We start from the raw sequence: 22457 nt of genomic DNA on the forward strand, positions 1-22457 counted from the left end.
CAGTAATATGCTTTATAGAAAATGAATTCCAAAATTGTACTAATATTGAGGAGTAAAGAGGAAGACATCTCACGAGTGGAGTATATCGCACCCCCTCTAGAAGAGTGTTATATCTCAAAATATCTTACTTTCGGGAAATGGAGATTGAAATTTAGTCAGTTTTGGAATCATGCTAGTGACTACTGTGGACAGTGATTTGTAACTTTCACACGACATGGGAGTTCAATCATAACAGTAATCGACTTTTCTGAAGGAATTGTGATTTTAAACATTTTTTAATGTAATTTCACACAATGTAACCATATGCGAGAAAGCCTTTCTTCGCATTTTCGTCAGATGTAATGCTAATACCATTAATAGTATTTTGAAATAATTATTTTCAATTTGTTTTTATTGAAAATATTTCTTTCTTTATAGTGATTTAAGGAATTACTAAAGAAAATAATAATGGAAAGCAAACTTTTTCTATGAACTTTGAGTTATTTTCTCAGAAAAAGGAAGCACGAAGAGTGTGTAGTTATTTAGGTAGATCTATTACACTTATTTATCATCCGAAATGGAATTTATTACAGTTATACATTAAAATTATTTATAATAAAAGTCATTCATTCCAATAATTAGCCTATTATATCAGATTATTTATCATCAACTTAATGTCATTCTTCATGTTCATAGTCCCCGAGATACCATGGTTCGTTACAAATTATATACATACCGGTACTGATGTTTTTACTTGAGCAATTGACTATATTAACATAAATTAAGAAAATTAAACAAATATTATTTCAGTCTAAGTGACACTGCATTACAAAGAGGCGGAAAAAATGTAATAAACCTGTGGAATGCTTTCACAACTCAAAAAAGATTTAAATCTTGCTTCTTTCGAACAGAAATGAAATCGAACTATTGATTTTGAGTAGGCCTAGCTTTTGGAAAGATTCTACAGGGGTGATCTTCCTTGCTGGAAAGCCACTCTGAATAGCTCTTTTTATCTAGGAACTCTAAAGAAGAAAAATTATTCAATATAAGTCTTTCAAAATATACCGTAGTTATCAACAAATGGGAAATAAGAGTCATATTCGAAAGGCAGTGGTTCACAGGATGCAAATCAAGATTTCTGATGAGAGGGGGATAGAATGCTAGACAAAGAATACCACACATAACATTATTATTATCCTCATTCGAAATGGCTCAATGGTTGGTCGCACTGAGTTGCTTGTGTTGCATGTTGACCATGTAATAATTATATCCATGAGCAGGCTTAAGGTATATGTACACCTTTACATATAAAAAAAATTTGTTTTGCATAATATTGCCCTGCAAAATTTGTATACAATTGAGTATGGTACCAGAAAGAGAATGAACTGAACAGATCCCTTGAAATTGTTTATAAAATTTAATTTGTTTATAACTTTGACTTAAAAATTGGAACATGACATCACATGCAGTTTTTAAGATAGACCCACTGTTTTATAAGTTAGCTAAAACTATTGTTTAGTGCCTGACATAGAGCTGTTTTTATTTTTATTTACATTAATTAAATATTACCATATATGTAAAATATGCTAATGTTTTATGTTGCATAATTATGAAAAAAATCCATAGATAATTATTAACTATATTAATGTTATTTTATTCATTGTCAGGCACTGGGGGACATTTCAAGCTTCAAAATGACACCAATATCTTCTTCGTATCACCATATTCGGCTGAGATTCGTGTCTCAAAAAATGAAATATTCTATTCTAAAATTGCTACTTACAGGAAATGAGCCACAAACTTTCAGAGCCTAGAAGCCTCCAGCATCATATTTCATCCTTTCAGCAGCTTCATGTAGGTCCAGTTTCAGCTTCTTACTGCCTCTCAGATACCTCCTCCTTGTTTTAACTTCAGGTGTTGAATGTTTTTTGGTACTTTTCTCCTTATTCTCCATTGATGAGACAACTCCAGCAATGGTGTTTGTTCCAGGGTTTACACCCATCCTCCTTAGAATTTCAATTTCTACTTCTGGACCCTTATTAAAATGACACACAGCATCACTGACACACAAATTTACAGTTTCATTACCTGTATAAACTTCCTTGGGGCATCTGTTCCATATTGTTCCATTGAACGCCTCATTTACATTTTGGGTTTTTCCATGTAAGCACCTTGCCAACAACTTTAGGTCAGTCAACCTCTCATATACAGGTTTAATCACTCTTATGATATCTATTTTCATGCCAGGTCCTTTGCGTTTGTATGTTTCTCCTTTGGCTTTTGCTACTTGGTAAGGACACCAACTCCCTTCACCCACTGGACACTTAGCATGGAGAGGTTTATCATCTCTGCGATATGGAACAAGAAAGCCCAGATTGCTCTACGCATATCTTCTACAGTGCCAGTATTGGCCCTCAATGCAATGCCAAAGTAGTTCTGGAGCATTTCCAACACGTTTTTTAGTGTCCCACACATTTCAATTTCATAATAGTCTTTCCATTATATGGGTCCAGTTCACACACCGTTTTGAAACTTTTAGAATCTCTGTCGCCTAAATATTGTGTATACACCAAACCTCTATTCTTAACTGATCGAAGAACAATTCGAACAGTTCCTACGGGTTCCATGCTGGGCGAGGACCCTTTATAATTCCTACCACATGCATGCTTGTGATCAGCTAGCCATGTCTGAAATGTTGGAGACTCTTCATCATCGCAGACATGTTTCCTGCAGGACATGCAGTCTTTTGAAAAGACTTCCACATCTAAAACCTTCCCTGTTTTTACAGATGTGACAGTGAAAACACCAAAACAAGAAAGAAAAACCTATTGCTGCAAACTCCCATCTACTGAAACTGCACACTCATTACTACCAGTTTCCCTAATAATGTCACTTGCAGCTTCCTTCATTGTCTCTTCTGCAAGTTGTGTTACCACATTATTTATCCTCTTCATATGTGCCTGGTAAGCTTTAGGGGCAGGCAGTTTTGGCAGTCGTAGGAGATAACACAGCTTACGTGTCTCACTATACCCACAACCCACTTCAGGCGTTGCTTAAGCAAACAGCCTATTCACCTCATAATATTTTTTTATACATTCGACACTTGAGGTTTGAAAAATAATCATCTGATATAAATCAATAACTACTACACTCTAGATTGAGACAAACAGCCAAGCCACATCTCTTGATATTTTCTAGTAGAATAGAAATTGAGCCTACAGTGCAACAGTCTAGGCAAGCCAGCTGCAAAATAATTTGCTAAGGCACCTAAAATCTAAAAGAATAGATTCACAAAAACTTTCAGTCATTGGGCCTTCTGAATCAATCTGCATGAATGGGTCTTCAGTTTCTACACTTGGTTGTGGTGGTGGTGAATTCCTTAAATGTTTACCAAAAAAATGTAGGTGGCTTTCTAATTTTCTCACATTTCTCTTATTGCCCATTATTTAAAATTGTACACACTATTTATACTAAATCACAATAATAAACACAACTAATGGTAGAAGATTGTAAATAACTTCAATATGTAACAATGTTGCTTCAATCTAGTTTCAACTCACAAGAATGAAAGAACAGAAAGCATGGAGGAAAAATACAGGAAGTTGCAAACAGATGATTTTTTTTATATTTAATTTCTACTTCACCAGAGTGTCTCACCATCTAGCGATCATACCCTGACATCTAGGCATCGATTTTGGACTAGAAAGAAGCTTATTTTACAAGGAATGCTGGACGAGGGGATTGACAGCCACAAGTGGGCATGGTTGATGACGGAGCATCTTGGAAAATAGGACATCTGAAGAAACCATAAGGCATAAATGGAAAATTTTTATACCATATGAAAGGGAAGAAAATTATCTATTGCAATAGTTACATTTTGAAAAATCTAATTTTTAATCATTTTTTGGGTTTTGTACGTGTACATATACCTTAAGATAAGATGTGTCATTCCTAAGTTATTGATTGTTGTCAGCTTGCTTGTGATGATAATACATCAATATTATTTTCTTTGCTTACTTTATACTTTATGAAGTATATTCGTATTAAAAATATTACATTTTATGAGAGGAGGGATAATTTTCCAACTGGGGGGAATCCCCCATCCTCCCTCCCCCATTAATTTGCACCCTGGTGATTCCCAATATACTTCAGCGACAAACTTTTGGCTCCTCATTTTTGTTTTCATCATTCATTTTGCTATTAACCACCTCACAACCATGAAAAGTGGCAAAGAAGCAAAGCACTGAGTTATTCCGAAATGTAACACTAGTTGCCTTTCTATCAATTCCCCAATACAAAACCGAAGAGCGTTACATGAGCATTATAGCGCTTATTTGACGAACTAAAGTTACAACTTTAATTTATATGGTAGAATACGTTTGTCTGCATATGAAAATGATGTTATCTCAAAATCGACAATTTCATAGCTGTAATACTCTTCTACAATTTTTTTTTAAGATGGGACATGACAGGAGCTTGGGATCGGAAAAACAACTGAATATCACATAGTGTAGTCGGCCTGTTGCTATGGTAACAACAGTTGAGTTGCCAAACTTACAGTTCCCACGTGGCAAGTGCTTAATAGTTCTCTTGGCGACATTTATTGTGCACACAATGTTAGCATTAGTACATTTCGTCTTTGATTCCGTGTCCATTTTTGTACTGTTTTCTTACCTTTGCGTCAGTTGTCAATTAATGTTTTAACATCAGCCATCTTAACGACAATTGCTAGCTTCCATCAAATGGCAGTGTGGTAATCCATATTGGCAACATGGCACTGTAGTTTCAAGTTCGGCCGCTTAACTACCATGTCCCATCTTTAAAAAAAACAAGTATAGTGGGGGTGCGATATGTTCGCCAATTTTCACATCTTATTTTGCTTCTCCACAAGGTTCAGTGCCATGGCAATGTGACAAGATAATTATAATACAATAATTCGTGTACATAACGATATATATATATATATATATATATATATATATATTGATTTTTTTGGTATAATTATATACCGGTATCTAGTTTGATGTTTGAAGCGTATAAATAAAATATAAATGTATGAATATTATTTTTATTTCATAGATCCTTTTTCCCCTTTATCTACAGAACGATACCAGGTAAAATAACAGAGAGGAGAGAGAGGTCAGGAAGATAGAGAGAAGAGGGAGGACATAGGGGACAGAGAGAGAAAAGAGAAGTGAGATTATGGACAGAGGACAGAGACTTCAGAAAACATGGAGGGGAGGAAGTAAAATAGAGAGAAGACGGGAAGTACTGGGAGATTATAGGGGGATAAGTGAGGAGAAGGAGGAGAGGGAGCAGAGAGAGGACAGATAGGACACAGCGGAAGAAGAGGGAATGGAAGAAACATAGGAGAAAGAGAGAACAGACTCGTGATGGGAGAGGACAGGTAAAGGACAGATGCAACAAAGAGGACAAAAATAGAATGATGAGAAAAGGGAGGAGAGTGAGAAGAGGGAGGTCAGCTAGAACAGAGTGAGGGCGGTGAGAGTTAAGAGAGGACAGAGGCGACTAAGTGAGAACAAAGGGAAACAAAAAGGAAAAGGGGGACAGAGAGGAGAGGGAGAGAACAGTGAGGACTGAGAGAACAGGTAAGACAAGAAAAACAGTGGGACAAAAAGGACAGGGAGAACAGAGATAACGTAGTGTAAAAAAAGATAATAGGGAGGAAAGAGAAAATAGCCAGGATATAGAAAGGATAGAGAGTACAGACCGGACAGGGAGTACATGGAAGAAAAGAGAATTGAGAGCAAAATAATGAGAGAGAACACAGGGAGAACTGAGATTAAACGGAAGAGGTTGATTTCACAGTATATACAAAAGTTTAGATTTTTTCAGCAGTTTTTCCATACCAATATCAATTAATTATTTCACGGGGCTCAAACTCAGGATATAATAACCTCACTGGATTCAGACTACAGACTGATATATAACGGAAGAGATTTACTGTGTACCGTATACAAGTTTGAAATTTTTTCACGAATTAATTCTTACCCATGTTACAAATTGCTTTTAGAGAACCCAAAGGTTAATTGCCACCCTCATGTAAGTCCGCCATTGGAACCTATCCTGAGCAAGATTGGTCGTGCCATAGAATCAGTCCTATTCGGAGACTTTTGTTGCGGTTTCGTAACAAGCTCTTTTTACGGTGATGGCTTTGTTAGCCCATCACCCAACCTTAGTTTCAAACTTTCAATTTTACTACTCTATTATATTAATTTGAAATACAATGTAAAGAAAGCAAAAGGAATGGTTTCTGAAGATATCTATTCTCCTTGGTTGTTCTAGGGATTCATTGAAATGTGCAGTGTCTATAGAAGGTAATGCTAACCAGAAATAGATGTCAGTGTTTACCACTTAAATATATCAGTGTTCCAAATTAGTGGGTTTTGTTCTAAGCATACCCGATAGTAATACGCATATACAGAGAGTATTTTCTCTCATGAACAATAAATGGACAGATATTCGAAATAGAAGCAGATACACAAGTTGCAGTCAACTTCAAGTATTCCTGCAGAGAATTTTTACAATTGACAAAAAATGATGTAAAACTTCATGAAGCCAAATCTGTAACAAAATACAATGAGGTTTGACTTTGTTAGAATTAGGCTTTCTTTTAATAAATCAAATGTCATTACTTGTTGATTTGTTGTATAAACTTTTTTAGATTACTTTATCTCGCGTATTTTCTAGAAAAATTGTTCGCAAACCTAGCTGTCCGCGACTACTTATTCAATATTATTCGCCGCTAACCTCCATATCTGGAGGCTGTCTCCTCTATCCGCAACCTGAGGACTAGGGATGGGAGATTATTCGAAAATAACAGGTTATCGGTTAACCGGGTTATTACTTTTCATTATTTTAAAGTCATAAAATTAGTCACGTAAATTGAGAGGTTATTTACAATGCCAATAAAAAAAACTGCAAACAAACCGTAAGATAGTTGAAAGAACGTCATTAGTTGCTGAAGATCATCAATGACGTCCCTGATGAAAATTGAATACCCACAAATAATAAGAGGTTATGAAATTGAATGTAATTACTTCACTCACATTACAGTCATAAATAAGATATAATATAACAAAATTGAATAATTTTTACAATAATCTTGATTATAAAACATTTTGACGGGCAATTTATTCTCTTTATAACCAAAAAATATTGAAATCAAAATTTCTTTCCGTTAGAAATCTTCAATACTCGTATTATAAGCCAATCAGAAATAGTCAATTGAATGACATGGAGCCTATGGTATGGCCAGGTTGCAACTGAAATGTGTTTTGTATCGCAGCAATTGAATATGGATATGTTTCGCGTGAGTAGGGTTCAGGGTGTGTTCTGGCAATTGGATTTACATTGCACTGCGATTCATTGACTGGTTAACCACATAAAGCTACAACCTCACCCTCCTTATACCACAGACGAGTTCCGTAACAGGTACCCATGCACCTGAAAAGCTAATTACGCGTACTCTCTTTCAACAACGAACACTATATGCATACCTAGCCTTGTAGTCTCTGTAGGTAAATTCGTTTCTTTAACAATGATATAAAAAAATTCACAAACATCTAACAACCATTTCTGTACTGATAGTAAAGCGTTTCTATCTGTCCTCTTCATACTCTCAGTCCACTTTGTCCTCTCAGTCCAATCTCTGTACTCTCAGTCTACTCTATGTGCACTCTCTCTACTCACAGTCCTCTCAGTCCACTCTATGTACTCTCAGTCCACTGTACGTGCACTATCTTTACTCTTAGAGCAATCTCTGTACTCTCAGTCTACTCTATGTGAACTCTCTCTACTCTGAGTCCACTCTCTGTCCTCTCAGTCCACTCTCAGTCCTCTCAGTCCACTGTATGTGCTCTCAGTCCACTCTATATGCTCTCAGTCCACTCTATGTGCTCTCAGTCCACTCTCTGTCCAATCTCTGTACTCTCAGTCTACTCTATGTGAACTCTCTCAGTCCAATCTCTGTACTCTCAGTCTACTCTATGTACACTGTCTTTACTCTCAGTCCAATCTCTGTACTCTCAGTCTTCTCTATGTGCACTCTCTCTACTCTCAGTCCTCTCAGTCTACTGTCTGTGCACTCTCTTTACTCTCAGACCAATTCTATGTGCTCTCAGTCCACTCTCTGTCCTCTCAGTTCAATCTCTGTACTCTCAGTCTACTCTATGTGCACTCTCTCTACTCTCAGTCCTTTCAGTCCACTCTATGTGCTCTTAGTTCACTGTATGTGCACTCTCTTTACTCTTAGTCCACTCTCTGTCCTCTCAGTCCACTCTACGTGCTCACAGTCCACTTTCTGTCCTCTCAGTCCAATATCTGTACTTTCAGGAAAAACCCAATCAGATAAAGAGCCCAAGCGGGGATGGAACCCGCGCCCGAGCTCAACTTCAAACCGGAAGGGAAGCGATTTAACCGACTGTTTTGACGTTTATCTTGCAATTATTTCGCACCGATATTTCTTCTAAAGAATTACTTTTTCACGGGCCTTAAACTTCAATAATTTCTGTGTGTATCAGACACATCCTATTTATGCGACTCTGGCACCAAGCATAATTTGTTTCACATAGTAGCTTTGCGCACGTTCGCCATAATGATCCTTATTGTAAAAGATAACCCCATTCTATGCTTGTCTTATTGTCGTTGTATTTTTGTTATTTTATGACGCTGTATCAACATGTAGGTTATTTAGCGTCTAAATGAAATGAAGGTGATAATGCCGGTGAAATGAGTCCGGGGTCCAGCACCGAAAGTTACCCAGCATTTGCTCGTATTGGGTTGAGGAAAAACCCCGGAAGAAACCTCAACCAGGTAACTTGTCCCGACCGGGATTCGAACCCGGGCCAACTGGTTTCGCAGCCAGACGCGCTGACCGTTACTCCACAGGTGTGGACTCTTGTCTTATTGTCGTTTGTACCTTTGCCCTTCAGTAATTAGCAATTACGTTTCATTAAGTATGTTCTGCCTTTGCTAAACTCTCATTTCACGTCCCACTATGTAAACCGTTGCTTACATGTAAACACTGCGCTTACTCCAGCCACAGATAAGTAGGGGAGCAACCGGGCCATAGATGATCTAGTCTCCAAGCTGTCGATGTCGCGTCATAGATAAGTAAGGGCGCAACTGGGCTATAGAGGAAGGCAGTGAGCCATGGCAAGTGCACATAAACCCTTTTAGCACTACGTTCCTCATTTGCAGAACATAATTAATTGCGGACACGACATTGCAGTAGGTGGCTCCATAACATTATTCCTATTTACTGTTCTTTTCTGGGCATGCCTTTTCCTGTTATGTTCATTGTCTCTCCATTCTTTCACGTGTTTCATCCCGTATCATAACCTGATTATTGCATAGTGTCTTTATGTTGCTTCTGTTGGTAACGCAAGGGAAGGCAACATGGCGGATGTCAGTGGGAAATGGTCTAAAGTTTCTCCCAAATTACTACTGTTACTATATGAACTTTATATTCAAATAGTGGCAGATATTGTCTTACAATTAGTTTGTAATACCTCAACAATGAAGATACATCACCTGCACAATACACCACACAGTGTATTCCAAAAGAAAATACAGCCAATATAAGTAATTACGAAAATGTCGTTACAAATTATAATAGGAAATAATTTACAAATAATATTACACAGATTCAATAAAAATATTGATAAACGTTGGAGTTAAATGTGAATCACTTCCGCGACTGTCCCTTTTGAAGGAAAATAGATCGACCTCGAACAGTTCTTACGTAAAGATAATGCTATATGCGACTGACGACTTTTAACATTGCTGAAACGCGATATGCTAATGCTTGGCTAACGGTAAAGACGTTACTTAAAAGTAACATTCGCTAGAGAAATAATCATAGTTACTATTGTATGTAAAACCTGAAATGTCACTCACCTGAACGAGAATATGAAACCATCTTGCATTTTTCACTCCCCCCACCAATGAACACTGGTTAACAGTTGCAGAGCAATCTGTAATAGTAGTGACATCTGTCGTTAGATTCATGAAAGAGAAAAATTGTACCGAGTGACCGAGATCTGTACCCTTGTACTGTACTTGAATGTTTGCGAACATTTTACAATGAGTCCAGTACAGTAACCTATTGAGGCGTAGTTATATATACAGTAGTTGTGATTGAACCCAATTATTTTTACCTACCGGTATTTGATCTCCATATTATACAAGCGATTAAGGTAGAACATTAACACTGCTTGGCTTGGAATAACAAGAATGTATTAAATTCTATTTTTGGATGTACAGTATGTCTATTGTCAATGTTCTAATTAATGGATAAATATGCGCACAAATGTACAAGAATTTAACTGGACTCAGTAGTATTTACTGTATTCTGTCATGTTATACAGAATATTGTCTTTTGTTACATGATAACTACGTACGTTTTCTCCACAGAGAATTTTTTCACTGCACACGATTTGCGCATCACATTTGCGATTGGTTGAGTCGTTGGGTTTATTGTTGTATGAAGTGCAGTCGAGTCAGTGTATTTGTTTCAACGAACTATAATAGAGTTGGTTTGTTCAATGGGGCAAAAGTCCATATTGAGCAGAGAAAGAAAAATAATTCCATAGAACTACATTTCAACTGATAAATAAAAGTATAGGGAAAGATAGGACCACGTAAGTCGTAAATAGATTCTCGTCTGGCCAATGCATCAGAAATTATGAATAATAAAGTAGACTAAGTAGTAAGCACAGAACGAAATTAAAAATACAGCAGTACCGGTGTATGTTGTAATTATATTACCCATAGCAATTAAAACAAGTTCCAATCTACTTTTTATTTTGTAGGCCTATTATATATTTTACAAACAGAACGCTAAGATATACCAATACTATATCGTAAATTTTGTCTCAATCTTGCAAGGACACGAAAATACCAATACAGTAATGGGTGAGAATGGAGGTAAATGTCAATGGCAATAGTAATTCATAATTCACACCAATCATCTCTAGAATCTGCTGTGAGATATCTCTCTCTTTCTGATACATTCTGAAAGACTGTACTTACTCATTTAAGAATATTAGGTGCATCATTGTATGCATATATACAGTACCGCATAAGTAAATATCTACTTGTCTATGTTGGATGTGTTTTAGTAAAATACACTGAAACAATTGGTTTGGTTCATGTGAAAACGAAAGATGAATAAGTTTAAATTTGTGTTTATAAAATAAACTATTGTGCTTATGTCTAATAAATTTAATTAATGTTATGAAAACTGTTGTATAGGCATTGTTGCTATTATTACATATATTTACATTTAAGAAAACGGGTAGGTCTACGGCCGCAGGTCTACAGATTTTGTGACCTACTTGCTTAAATATGTAATTTCTGGAATCTAAAATAAATAATATTTAGGCATTCGCGTTGGTTCATACAGGTACAGTAGTCTATTTTTTTATGTCAGTACAGTTATAATTTGAAATTTTCCATGCATAGTGAAGTACCGGTACATAAAAAACTCATAGGTATTGTTAAGAAGGTTGGATTTGCTTTCATCTTCAGACGAACAAGGAGTTATGATTCTGATTGTTGAGATCATTGCACTGTGTCAATCACGAATTTATTTAGCAATGAAACCATTAAACAAGACCAAGCATTCTGCTATTGCTTTTCTCCCGCCTTTAGAACGACTCTGTATTTATATTTTTTGTACTTGTGTTATATTTTGTAATAATGTATAAATCTAGCATTTTATAAGAACTATGTTATCCTAATTTCAAATCTACTATTATAGTAGTCTACACCATAGACAAATAACCTATGGACTAACGGTAAACGCGCCTGACAGCGAAACCAGGTGTCCCGGGTTCGAATCCCGGTCGGAGCAACTTACCTGGTTGAGGTTTTCCCGGGGTTTTCTCTCAACCCAATATGAGCAAATACTGGGTAACTATCGGTGCTGGACCCCGGGCTCATTTCACCGGCATTATCATTTTCATTTCATTCAGACGCTAAATAGCTTGAGATGTTGATACAGTGTCGTAAAATAATCCACTACTGTAGTAAACTATTTGGATTGAGCGCCAATTATAACTTCGTTTTCTCGCATAGACAAATGACAGAGAGTTTTCTCGACACCAATAGATACCAACATTAGTAATCTGTTCGTTTGGAGAGAAATCAAATATAATGATAAGGTTGGCAGCGGCGTTCCCGTCTTTGTTTTGTTTTCTTCTTTGATCTCGTTTCCCAGGAAAATTAGGTGTACTATCATGGCTGATTTCGATGCAATCTACGAGGAAGAAGAGGAACATGAAGGAACTTTGGAAGAAACATATGTCACGTTGGTTCCAGATCCTGTTGTTGTCAGAGGTGCAGGCAACATGACAGTGTAAGTGAATAGTCAAATATTCTTTTCATGCCACTTAATTATCAACCTAGGATTTTCACATTGACGGGGGAATGAAGTATCGAGGTAAGACAGCTGACAACAAAGAGATTTCATTTCAAGAATTACGTTTCACTAATCTGTAACGTGTTGAAGAATGATAGACTATATATTACACATGTTACTATGTGTTGATGCTTCTCTTTACAGAAATGTTGAGTGTGTGAAGAAAAGCGTCTTTTATTGTGTAAATTTGCTGTTATATATTTATCTTGACATCCGTTTCAAATGTAGGTAATTCATTTATGTATTTAATTTAAACTGAAATATTGTCAAGAGTTTATGTTCACTGCCATGTATTTTTAATTAAACTATTTTATATGAATATATAGAAAATCCACCCAAACGCAGTTAGCGGTTTAGCTGTAACGCATTAAAGAAACCAAATGTATTATCAAAGTGGCGTTCTTTATACGTACGCTATAATTTAAAAAAATATATCAGTTATCATGAAAACCGAAAAATATCTAGAATTAATTTTAATTTCCTGAAATCCCCATGAAATTTTAGGCCTACCTTTACAGAAGGGCTGCTGTTTAAGTATAATTAAGAAATTAATCACTTCACGTAGAAATAGCGAGGATATATTATCATTCTGTAGCATGTTTTACAGAATACGTTCAAAACATGTTGATGAGTATGGCACGAGAAACAGAACAAACAAGGTAGTCTAATTAAGTTGCTTGTTTACACTGACATCCGTACTGCAGACAAGGCTAAGTTCAGCCTTTATACAGAGGCTGTTTGGATATTGTATTGGTCACTGGTTTCCATTAAATTTAACAATCACGTATCATCCTTTGAGATTCTGGCTGTTATGTATATATATATTTTCAGGTAGTACACCTCACCTGACGAAATGTGTTGGAAGATCAATTCGATGGTGTTCGGGTAAAGGACGTGAAGTCATTTTTTGTGCAACTGGAGTTTTATTCTGCAGATACACAACTTAAATTCTGCATTTGAGTGTGCAAAAAACAAAAGGATACTAGCATTTGATGTTTTTATTTGTGCAGAAAATTATTTACAATAAGGATAAGAAGTTTCATTTTCATTTATCTCAAAACTCAGTTTTATGACTTATCTCCCTTTACCTGAACACCATTGAATTGTTTATATGCATCTGAAGCCTGATTGTTACTATTCAGCGATGTATGCAATGGAAGAGGAAAGGGACTGGCTAACCTACCCCATTATCTCCTGGCTTAATTTGTCTCATGGGTAATGCTTATTGGTGTCACTTATGAGATTGAAATCTGTGTTTGGACATTTGACTAAACAAAATCACATACCCTTCAATAACAATAGGGCTACGATTGCAGTATGGAGAAGTAATTTTGTAAGTTGTAGCTATATTAGCCATATGTATTTAGAGGACATGAAATAGGTCTGTAAATGGTTCATAGAACATGCCCAATAACGGCAATAACCATTATATAGCACCAAGTCGACAGAAACTGCAAGATCAAGAAGTTACTGAAGAAATCATCTTACCGGTAATTGCAAATTTTGAATTGTCATTAATAATTATAGGCGTAATATGACATTCACAGAAACTCGGCTCATTAGCTGATGTGTTTTTGCAATGTCTTGGAATAATTCTATTCCACATTTTCACTTATTTCACCAACTAATTATGAAAGTAAATGCATTTCAATTAACACCTTTCAAGAACATAAATAAAATTAATGCAAAGAATTTATGACGTTTTTGCTTAATTAAGAAAGAGTTTGTTTCTTTATGAAGGATTGGTCTTACATATGCTAAAAATGAACTACACACTTTATCACATTCAGGTTCTGAAACTGCAAACGAATTAATGGGGAACGTGCACTGCAGGTTCTGTAAACTTTAATTAAGGGGAAGATGTTCATAGTTTGATCAAAATATATATATTTATAGTGCAAATAACAATATATTTTAATTATTCTTTTTGGAAGTCATCTGGAAACTGAGATAACGTTATACATAGTGTAAGATTTCTACATATTGTGGAGACAATGAGAGTCACCTAGTTGTATGATTCAGATTCTTTTTGCAGTAAAAATCTAGAATACGTATAATGCAAACACAGCAACATTTACAGAGCTTATGAAAAAAGTTTGAAACTTGGTTGAAAGGGGATAATTGAATGGCTGCCTAGAATAACGTTGTAAGTCAATTTTTACAGTTTGTCAGGAAATTAAAAATATTACAAAATTGGCTATGACAGTGTTAGGTCTGTATTAATACTTCAGTAAGTATTCACACCTTTATGAGTATATATGTATTGTCTTCATCTTCCAAATAACACAACTTTCTGAACATTTACAGTAGAAAAACGTATGTCAATTTAGAAGAATAATGTTGTAAAGCAAAGAAACTTAAATACTGTCCATATTTCCTGGTAGATTGTTTATGGTTGTTACATTTGAGTACATTTAATAATAATAATAATAATAATAATAATAATAATAATAAGACAAATTTATATCATAAGAACTTGAAATAAATTATACAACTTAGATCATATGTTTAGGCATACAATATCAATATTACACAGACAAGAATCCTTTTTTTCTTTATTCTCTTATTAGGCCATGGCAGAATTGTATTCAGAGTAATCATGACCTTATTACCTTTAACTATTCTCCTTTAGCACTCTATAGGCCTACATTGACTTATCACATTATTGTACTCATCAGTTCAGGTCGTTTCACAGTTGGTTTAATATCACCTTTCTTCGAAGTATATTCTTTCCCCTTATCCTTTAGTGTCTTACATACATTGTCCTTCCATTGCATGATATTAATCTTACGTTTTCTCTTTCTATTTACGTTTTTTATGAGACCATGTGACATGCTACAAGTATGATTGTCCGCCATTTTATTTGCGTTACAACGTTATTCAGCTCAGCAACGCAATCAAAATACTACAGCTCTCGAAGTAGTGTGAATATCAGCAAGACGATGACAGCACATCATGCAAGATGTGCGAGACAACATTTTTCAGCCGAAAACTCAGTTTGGCCGAAAACGGACTTACAACGTTATTCTAGGCAGCCATTCAATTATGTAGTAAGCATCAGCCAGGCCACTGTCTTCCTGCAGTAGAGATCCAGGACACATACTTATGTAAAGAGGCTGACAATATGTCAGTCATAAGAAAACGTTGAAAATTGGATATTCTGGTATATTATGTATATACAGAGAGTTGTCAGGCAGTGAATGGTCGTACGCCGGTATACGGACAGATCTATGCATGCTTCTCTAGAGAAACCAGTCCCACTCCACCCCTTACTGCTTAGCTTCCTCAGGCCAGGCACTTCACACTACTACAGTATCATTAAGCTGATGAAACATTACTACCTGGGACCGATCTTCATAGGAACTTTGTATTTGGTAATGTATGTGCTCTGGACCTTTGTTGTGGGAAGTTGATCTGACCAATGTTTCGTACATACTGTAATTACGAAAGATGACTCTCTCCAAATCATTTCTTCTTTCTTCACTCTTTCCCCATTCCTCTTTTTCTCCTCCTCTCTTTCCACATTTCTCTTTTTTTTTCTTGTCTCTCTTTTTTGTTTTCTGTCTCCTGTCTTGTCAAATTTTTTCAACTGTCACATCCTGTATCAAACACAACTTCATTTATTCGGTGAGGATGACGAGGCCTCACATATGAATATATATATATATATATATATATATATATGTTAACAGTGATTCAAAAACTGTTGTCGAAAATGGCCATAACGTCATTTAAATATGCGCTCCTGCATACATGGCTTATATGTCTAAAATGCAGGTAGGTCTAGAAGACCATTAATAATAGGAAGGAGGAGAGTTCGGCCAGCGCTGTGAACTGGGCCTCGGCATAGTTCAGATGGAAAGAGTGCTCAGTGCACAAAGCTGAGAGGTCCTGGTTTCGATTCCTGATGCCGGAACGAATTTTTCTCCAATAACAGTCATCAATGAGGATGGCGAGGCCTCATATATGAATATATTTATTATTACATTATAAATGTACTTTTAACCTCCGAACTACAGGAGTAATTACAGAAATGACATTCACATATTCCCTATGAGCTACCATTAAATTGACATATCAAGCTGTTACTGGTTAAAAATAGAAAAAGAAGTAGAGTCAGATATCAGCTACAACCGACACAGCCAGCATTGAACACAGAACACATGCTGTAGGCTACCTACAATGGCAGCTACTTGCAGCAGTTATGACAGACAAGACGGATTACTTATGCATATCAAGGCTAGTTATATTGTGCCAAGATACTAGAAATGTAATTAAGTGGTTACAAGACTTAGGTCTTATCTTGAAATTGTAGTTGCCCAATGTGTTCAGCTCTCATGAAATTATTTCCTAGGTCAGATTTAAGCAGTGGATGTACATGGTACTGTCATGTTGGAAATGATCCTAATTGTCATGTCAAAAAACAAATTAAAAAAATGGCACTTGGTTATTTCAAACAATTTGACTCCTAATATGTACAGCTGTCAAAAAAAAGTAGCAGCACTCGTGAACAGCGAATTTCTTCTAAGTCCACGTTGGATAACGGTGATGTTACATGATGCTTGCGCTTATAGAAGCAGTTTTGGAACTAAGATTTTTAAACAGGAGTCATTCACATCTGTGCCTCATAGAGCGACGGTAATGTGTTCACTTAACGATTCATAGGTTGTGTTAGCCTGGTTGGTACAGTTGGTATAGTGCTGGCCTTCTATGCCCGAGGTTGTGGGTTCGATCCCGGGTCAGGTCAATGGCATTTAAGTGTGCTTAAATGCGACAGGCTCATGTCAGTAGATTTATTGGCATGTAAAAAACTCCTGCGGGACAAAATTCCAGCACACCGGTGACTCTGATATAACCTCAGCAGTTGCTAGCTTTGTTAAATAAAACATAACCGTTTTAATCTTTCATAGGTTGTGAATTCAAGCCTTGTTCAAGTTTTTATTTTGTTATTCTTTAGCAATATAAATAATATTCAAGTTATTTGTATTCCATTATTGTTCTTTAGCATTAGGCCTATAAATAATAATCAAGGTATCTTTTTATTTTGTTATTGTTCTTTAGCGATATAAATAATATTCAAGTTATCATTTATATTCTTTTATCGTTCTTCAGTGATATAAATAATATTCAAGTTAACATTTATAGGCCTACTCTGTTTCGTTCTTTAGCAATATAAGTAATATAAATTTAATGTTAGATTTGAAACAATACAATTGCATAGTACTAGTGTTAATTTTTATTTTTATATTATTACATTATACTATTCTGTAACACAAAATGAAAAGGAGTGACGAGGATTTGAACCTGAGTCATTGACATCTAAATTCCGCCTTTCTTCCGATTGAGCTATGGGGGCACAAGTAAAGAAGCATATGCGGAAAAATTGGCCGAATTGTGAAAACTCGTCCAGGATGCCTGGGATGCCGTGGCATAACAGTTGCTATTTGAAAAGACTAGTCTATTTCATGCCTACTTGACTGCAAGATGTGATCGAGATGGGAAGAAGATGGACTAAATATTGAATTATGGCTTTTTGTTTTGTTTTTTAAACTTTTAATTGTTTGAATATTCTAAGGCAGACGCCAGTAAGTTTGTTTTGTTTATGCCACGAAAGATATTTTTGTTGAGAATATAATCTTTCTTTCTTTCCATTTGCAGCCATAATGCCATAATAAATAATGATTAAGTCATAGCATAATATATTCATGAATCTGATGTTAATTACTACAACAGTAATGAAAGAGACAGGAGCAATTATATCTTCTCTCTCTTAAAAACAATAAAAAAAAATGAAAAGCACTAGGTTGTGTTTGAATGCACGACCTCACGAATATCAGTCCGAAATGTTATCATTACGCTATAACAATAATACTGAGAACACTTTAATTATAACTGTAGATATCAGCAATGTGGTCCAACAATATGTAACATTGCCTGTCTCCAAATTAACAGAGATACCCATAGGGAACTTAGATTCTAGAGAGTGGCCACTTTTTCTTTTGACAGCTGTACAATAAATTCATAATATTTCTGAAATACGTTGTCTCTATATACACACATCCTATATATCTGATGAGCAACCTATTCTACCCTACCACATTCAGTCTCAAAATAAAGTTAATCTAATCTAACCTAATCTAATGTTTCTAACAACAGGTAGCTATCCCCTAACCGTGCCCTCTAATCCTGTCACTCAATTCGGGGTTAAGTTAGGTAAGTAAAGATAAGTCTAATATTATGTACAATTCTCCAAAGAAGGAATGAGATGATGGAATATTTTTAAGTCTCAGATGTAAGACACTGCACATGATCGGAGACTAGAACACTAATACACAAGATGACGAATATTTGAGATACTTACATTCAGGCTATTTGGTTTGTTGCTAGCATCGTTCTGAAATTCACTGCAAAAAATATGGTAATATGACGTAAATTTATTTTAGTTGGTTATTTAACGTCCGCATTCACATTACGGTTGGGGAAAACCTCGGAAAAAACCCAACCAGGTAATCAGCCCAAGCAGGGATCGAACCTGCGCCCGAACGCAACTTCAGACTGGCAGGCAAGTGCCTTAACTGACTGAGCTGGTGGCTAATATGACATAAATAATAGATATGATATATATATATATATATATATATATATATATATATATATATATATACACATACTGTAACTTTAATACAAAACGAGAATGTAACGTTATTTAAAACAACAATAAGCACTTTCTATAATTGACTGTAAATACTCGCGTCAGCAATGGGATTTCCACTCCACACAGTAACACAGTATTCGTTATTGCACTCCGCAGACGACAATGACAATTTACTTGAATTATTGAGAACCACAATGTACTGCTAATTTTAACTAATATTCACAAAGCACTATTTACAAATCAGAACTGTCAGTTCACAGTTCGTTTGCCTTGGCTAGTTCTTCTAGCTCAATCACTCGAGTTCACAGTATCTCGAACCCCAGACCTTCAGAGACAATCCGCTGAACTTCGAACTCAGATCCCCCAGCTGCGGTCCACTGCACTCGAACTCAGGACTTCGGACGCTCACACAGCTGCGGACACACTCAAGTTGAACTCCGGTCTCGAAGCTGGCTTCACTGCTACACAAGACTGGCTGGCTTGCTGTTCACCGACTATAACAACAACTGCTCAAGTTCACTCGCGTGTTGTATTTTATAACCAAACTATAGTTACGAGAAAGTACGATGCTAGAAAGTTCGACGGATGCCCAGAAGATGGCACTCTCGAATTCTCTGGATTTCTTCCCCCCAGTCACTAGCTGCTTTACTTCCCCCTCTCCCTTCGTCACGTCCGCGGAACAGCGTGTCCTCTCCTCTCCACGCCGCGTGCCGCTCCACAGTGCTCCGTGGAGCCCGTACCGACTCCTGCACGACCTGCCCTCTTGCGGGACGCGTGATCGAGTCTCGATGTGGCTGTCACAGTACATAAATCGTGTAATTAATTCGACTTTGAACCTTCATGACTACATCAACATTCCACATAGAAATGAAAGCTTTGGTGTCGTCTCAATAGCTCGGACACCAAGTCTTCTGCATATTGTGTAGAAGAGAGTGAGTTCGATTCTTTGTCTAAACCAACAATTTTTTTTCTCTGAATAACGTTGAAATAGAGTTTTATAGAGTCCTGAGATTAAATGTTTAAGATCACAAACAATACAAAAGTACAAATTATAATATTATAAACGTTAATCTAATGAATGCAATTGTATACATAGTGTAAATGCATATGCATTAAGAACTAACAATTACAATGAAATTGAAAAATGTAAAATGCTTTAACGACAAGCATTAAGAAATTTATTTTAAATAACTCCATTTAAATATTAACTGTATTAGCCACCGAGACAAGATGGAGAGACAGACATTTATCCAGCTTTTTAGCCTCACCTCAGGCAGGTTCCCATTTAAAATACTGACAAAGAATATTATAGCCTAGACCATTTAGGAAGACATTCCAAAAAGGGGTACATGCACGTGAGAGCACTGAATTCCCTTCCTCAAGAAGGCTTTGAATCAAGTTTTTTCATTTCATTTACAGATTCTATAGATTTTACATTAGCATTGAAGCTTTAAGATGTGGAATAAGTCACAGTTTTGTAATATTTCAATGTACAAATTTTGTACTATATAGATGAGGAGGCGAGATATGGCATATGAGCTGTGTAACAGGGGAAAGAATGAGCTATCAGAAAGAGAGTTTGTTTCATGATGATTAATATCATACGAATCTACTGACACGAAAGTTCATCTATCTTTCCCCTCTATACCCATTGGTGATACAGCCATGGCATAATGATAAGGTGCCAGGACAGGTCTTGCCTCACTGTAAGTGGAAAAAAACGAACACTTCCGACATATTCTTCTGTTTGAGTTTAATAGAGGAGCACATGCATTGGAGGTGGCTCGAAACATTTGTGCCATGTACAGGGAGAATGTCATTGGAGAAAGTACTGCAAGAAAATGTTTCTTTCGTTTCAACGCACAAAACACTATACAAGAGTTAGTGTCCATCCACAGAAGATGATGTTATGTGTTCTGGTTGGATAAAGAAGGTGTCGTGTGCTATAAATTGCTTCCCAGGAATGTAATCATAACTGTTGACGTTTATTGCCAACAACTCAGATGCCTTACCATCGCAATTAAAGAAAAACGACTGGGAAGACTGCATCAAGTGTTGCTGCAATACAACAATGCACACCTGCACTCCGCTAACATGACAAAAACAACTATCCTGGAGCTTGGTTGGGAGGTGATTCTACATTCCTAATATTCTCCTGATTTTGCGCCCTCAGATTTCCGTTCTCTACCCAATAATCTTCAAGGGAATTTCTTTGATAAGAAAGAAGCTTTACAAACTTGGCTTGACGATTTCTTTAACTTCAAACAGCAAATTTCTAAGTACATGGAATCGAAAAACTGGCCCAGCATTGGCAGAGAGTCGTAGATACTGCAGGAGAATATATTACTGATTAATTTCTGTCTACTATTCATCTCAAATAAAAACTTTTCTCACAGCAAAAGAAAAATGCTACAAACTTTTGCATCAACACAAACTACATTCTCATACAATATATTCTTTAAGTTGTGGGAATATTGATACCGTGTTTGCATTTTCTGAATATGTGTGAGTGTTTTCTGAAACTACTGAAATTGCCATGCTCTTTTCAAAGGGTCTGGATGTCCACTGCTATCAAATAGTGATCAGCATGTCTGTATATGAAATTAGCAGGGCTGGGTTCAAATCCTGGTTGGGTTTTCTCGTAGGTTTTTTCCTCAACCATTTCACAACATATACTGGGCAGTATTCTAAATTGGACTCTCATACTCATTTTTCCATTATTAGCAATCATTCGATGGTTTCTGGTCATCTAGAATCACAATTTGTCCACATCTGTGGAGTAACGGTCAGCACGTCTGGCCGCAAAACCAGGTGGCCCGGGTTCGAATCCCGGTCGGGGCAAGTTACCTGGTTGAGGTTTTTTCCGGTGTTTTTCCTCAACCCAATACGAGCAAATGCTGGGTATCATTCAGACGCTAAATAACTTAGATGTTGATACAGCGTCGTAAAATAACCCAATAAAATAAAATAAAAAAAGAATCACAATTTGTCAATTCACTTCAAACCAAATCTAACAGTTTTCCTCGCGACTCTTTGTATTACTTGGAATAAATTAACACAGGATGTAATACCATTGACTTGCATATAGTAGGCAGCATTCTGAGAAGGTTGCAGGACTTTCAGGGGGACAGAGAAGTGTTTAATGAAGACTCTTAGTGTGTGTAAGTGGATGAAGAAATAATGATGCTGAAACTGATCAGAAAGAGGAAAAGGAATTGGCTAGATCACTGGTTGAGATCCTACTGAAGGATGCACTGGAAGGAATGGTGAATGGGAGAAGAGTTAGGGGCAGAAGAAGATATCAGATGATAGACGACATTAAGATATATGGATCATATTTAGAGACAGAGTAAGCCAGAAAATAGGAAAGACTGGAGA

General features: G+C 36.3%; 2 protein-coding genes across 4 annotated transcripts in view; one reads left to right on the forward strand and one right to left on the reverse strand.

The window, feature by feature from the left end:
- The window catches only part of LOC138696472 (SH3 domain-containing protein 19-like), a 66198-nt gene extending 56153 nt beyond the window's left edge, over positions 1-10045 (reverse strand). For 2 of the 3 annotated variants that reach the window (XM_069821479.1, XM_069821478.1), the window contains exon 1: positions 9901-10045. In XM_069821479.1, coding sequence (XP_069677580.1) covers positions 9901-10011 — 111 coding nt within the window. In that variant the 5' untranslated portion in view covers positions 10012-10045. The remainder of the gene's footprint in view (positions 1-9900) is intronic. The other variant, XM_069821480.1, reaches the window with a different exon arrangement.
- LOC138696474 (cysteine-rich hydrophobic domain-containing protein 2) overlaps positions 1-22457 on the forward strand; it is a 44824-nt gene that overhangs the window by 6584 nt on the left and 15783 nt on the right. Inside the window, exon 2 of the mRNA XM_069821486.1 lies at positions 12224-12361. Coding sequence (XP_069677587.1) covers positions 12243-12361 — 119 coding nt within the window. The 5' untranslated portion in view covers positions 12224-12242. The remainder of the gene's footprint in view (positions 1-12223; positions 12362-22457) is intronic.

The sequence above is a fragment of the Periplaneta americana genome, chromosome 3, assembly GCF_040183065.1.
Source record: "Periplaneta americana isolate PAMFEO1 chromosome 3, P.americana_PAMFEO1_priV1, whole genome shotgun sequence".
NCBI lineage: Eukaryota > Metazoa > Arthropoda > Insecta > Blattodea > Blattidae > Periplaneta > Periplaneta americana.